The sequence below is a fragment of the Dendroctonus ponderosae genome, unplaced genomic scaffold (assembly GCF_020466585.1).
Source record: "Dendroctonus ponderosae isolate FM_Combo_2020 unplaced genomic scaffold, Dpon_F_20191213v2 Dpon_F_20191213_4, whole genome shotgun sequence".
NCBI classification, from domain to species: Eukaryota; Metazoa; Arthropoda; class Insecta; order Coleoptera; family Curculionidae; genus Dendroctonus; species Dendroctonus ponderosae.
In genome coordinates this window covers 1,868,775-1,869,808 of record NW_026018611.1, presented here as the reverse complement: position 1 = coordinate 1,869,808, position 1,034 = coordinate 1,868,775, and the positions used below count along the sequence as shown (strand labels likewise).

Genomic DNA, 1,034 nt, shown 5'->3' with positions numbered 1-1,034 from the left:
TATTTCATTCGAGAAATAATCTCACTAAATACCACTCGAGCTTTAAAATTGACCATATAATTTTTCACTCTGGCATGTTTTCCTTACAAATTTCACTCGTCCTTCGGACTCGTGAAATTATGGAAAACATGCAATCGTGAAAAATGATCGGTAATTTCAAAGCTCTCGTGGTATTAGCCCCGATAATATTAAAAGCATTTTGATTATAGTCTTATTCTAACAGTTGCAACAGTGGCCGGTCTCTAGAGCGCGATGTGGCAAAGATTCGCCACGAATTAGCGATAGTTTCAAGGCTACAAGAAAACATTCTTCGTTTGGGTGCACGCCATCCTTCATTGGCCACATTCGCACCGTTTTGTCGCCGCCCAATTTCACGTCAATTTAACAACAATAAATTGCACAAACCGTGTGTGTAGTCTTTGACTTGGTTGACTGGACGTGAGGCTCAATTGAGCCGATGCCGTTCTTCACACGAACACTTTTTGCACGATTTCTTCGAGTTATTCATCCTCTCAGGCCGTTGATCTCCATCAGCACACAATCTAATCAGGTATTCTGGTAGCGATCCGCAGAAGTGTGTTACTTGCGCAACCATTGTTCTACCACCCATTGAAGATATGGATTTATTAGGCATTCAACTGGAGGAAGGTTTCCGGCCTTTTCATCATTAAACCGATGCCATCGTCTCAATTGTTATAGTAAACACCTTTCGCCTCTTTTCAGGTATGTTCTAGTCCCAGAAAAAAACACGCTCCACTCGCCGTCGCCCAAGTTTGTGCCGCTGGACTCGCCCTTCGCCAGGGCGCCCAACCCCACACACCCGCCGCTGTTCGCCGCCATTCTACGCAGGACAACAGGAATCAAAGTGCTCGAATGCCACGCCTTTATCTGCAAGCGGGAGGTGGCCGCCAACGCTTTGGTAAGCGCTGAAAATGGGGGAATTTGGGGGAGAAGATCAGAATCAGGGAGAAATGAGCTGAAAGGTGTTTTGGGGTGGAACTGCCCAAGGCCTGGGCAGGGGCGGATCCAGCTTC

The 1,034-nt window shown here is 46.6% G+C and overlaps 1 protein-coding gene across 1 annotated transcript in view; it reads left to right on the top strand.

The window, feature by feature from the left end:
• Window positions 1–1,034, top strand: part of LOC109545931 — a gene marked incomplete at its 3' end in the record, with an annotated part of 10,901 nt that overhangs the window by 6,431 nt on the left and 3,436 nt on the right. Inside the window, exon 3 of the mRNA XM_048665746.1 lies at window positions 724–919. Coding sequence (XP_048521703.1) covers window positions 724–919 — 196 coding nt within the window. The remainder of the gene's footprint in view (window positions 1–723; window positions 920–1,034) is intronic.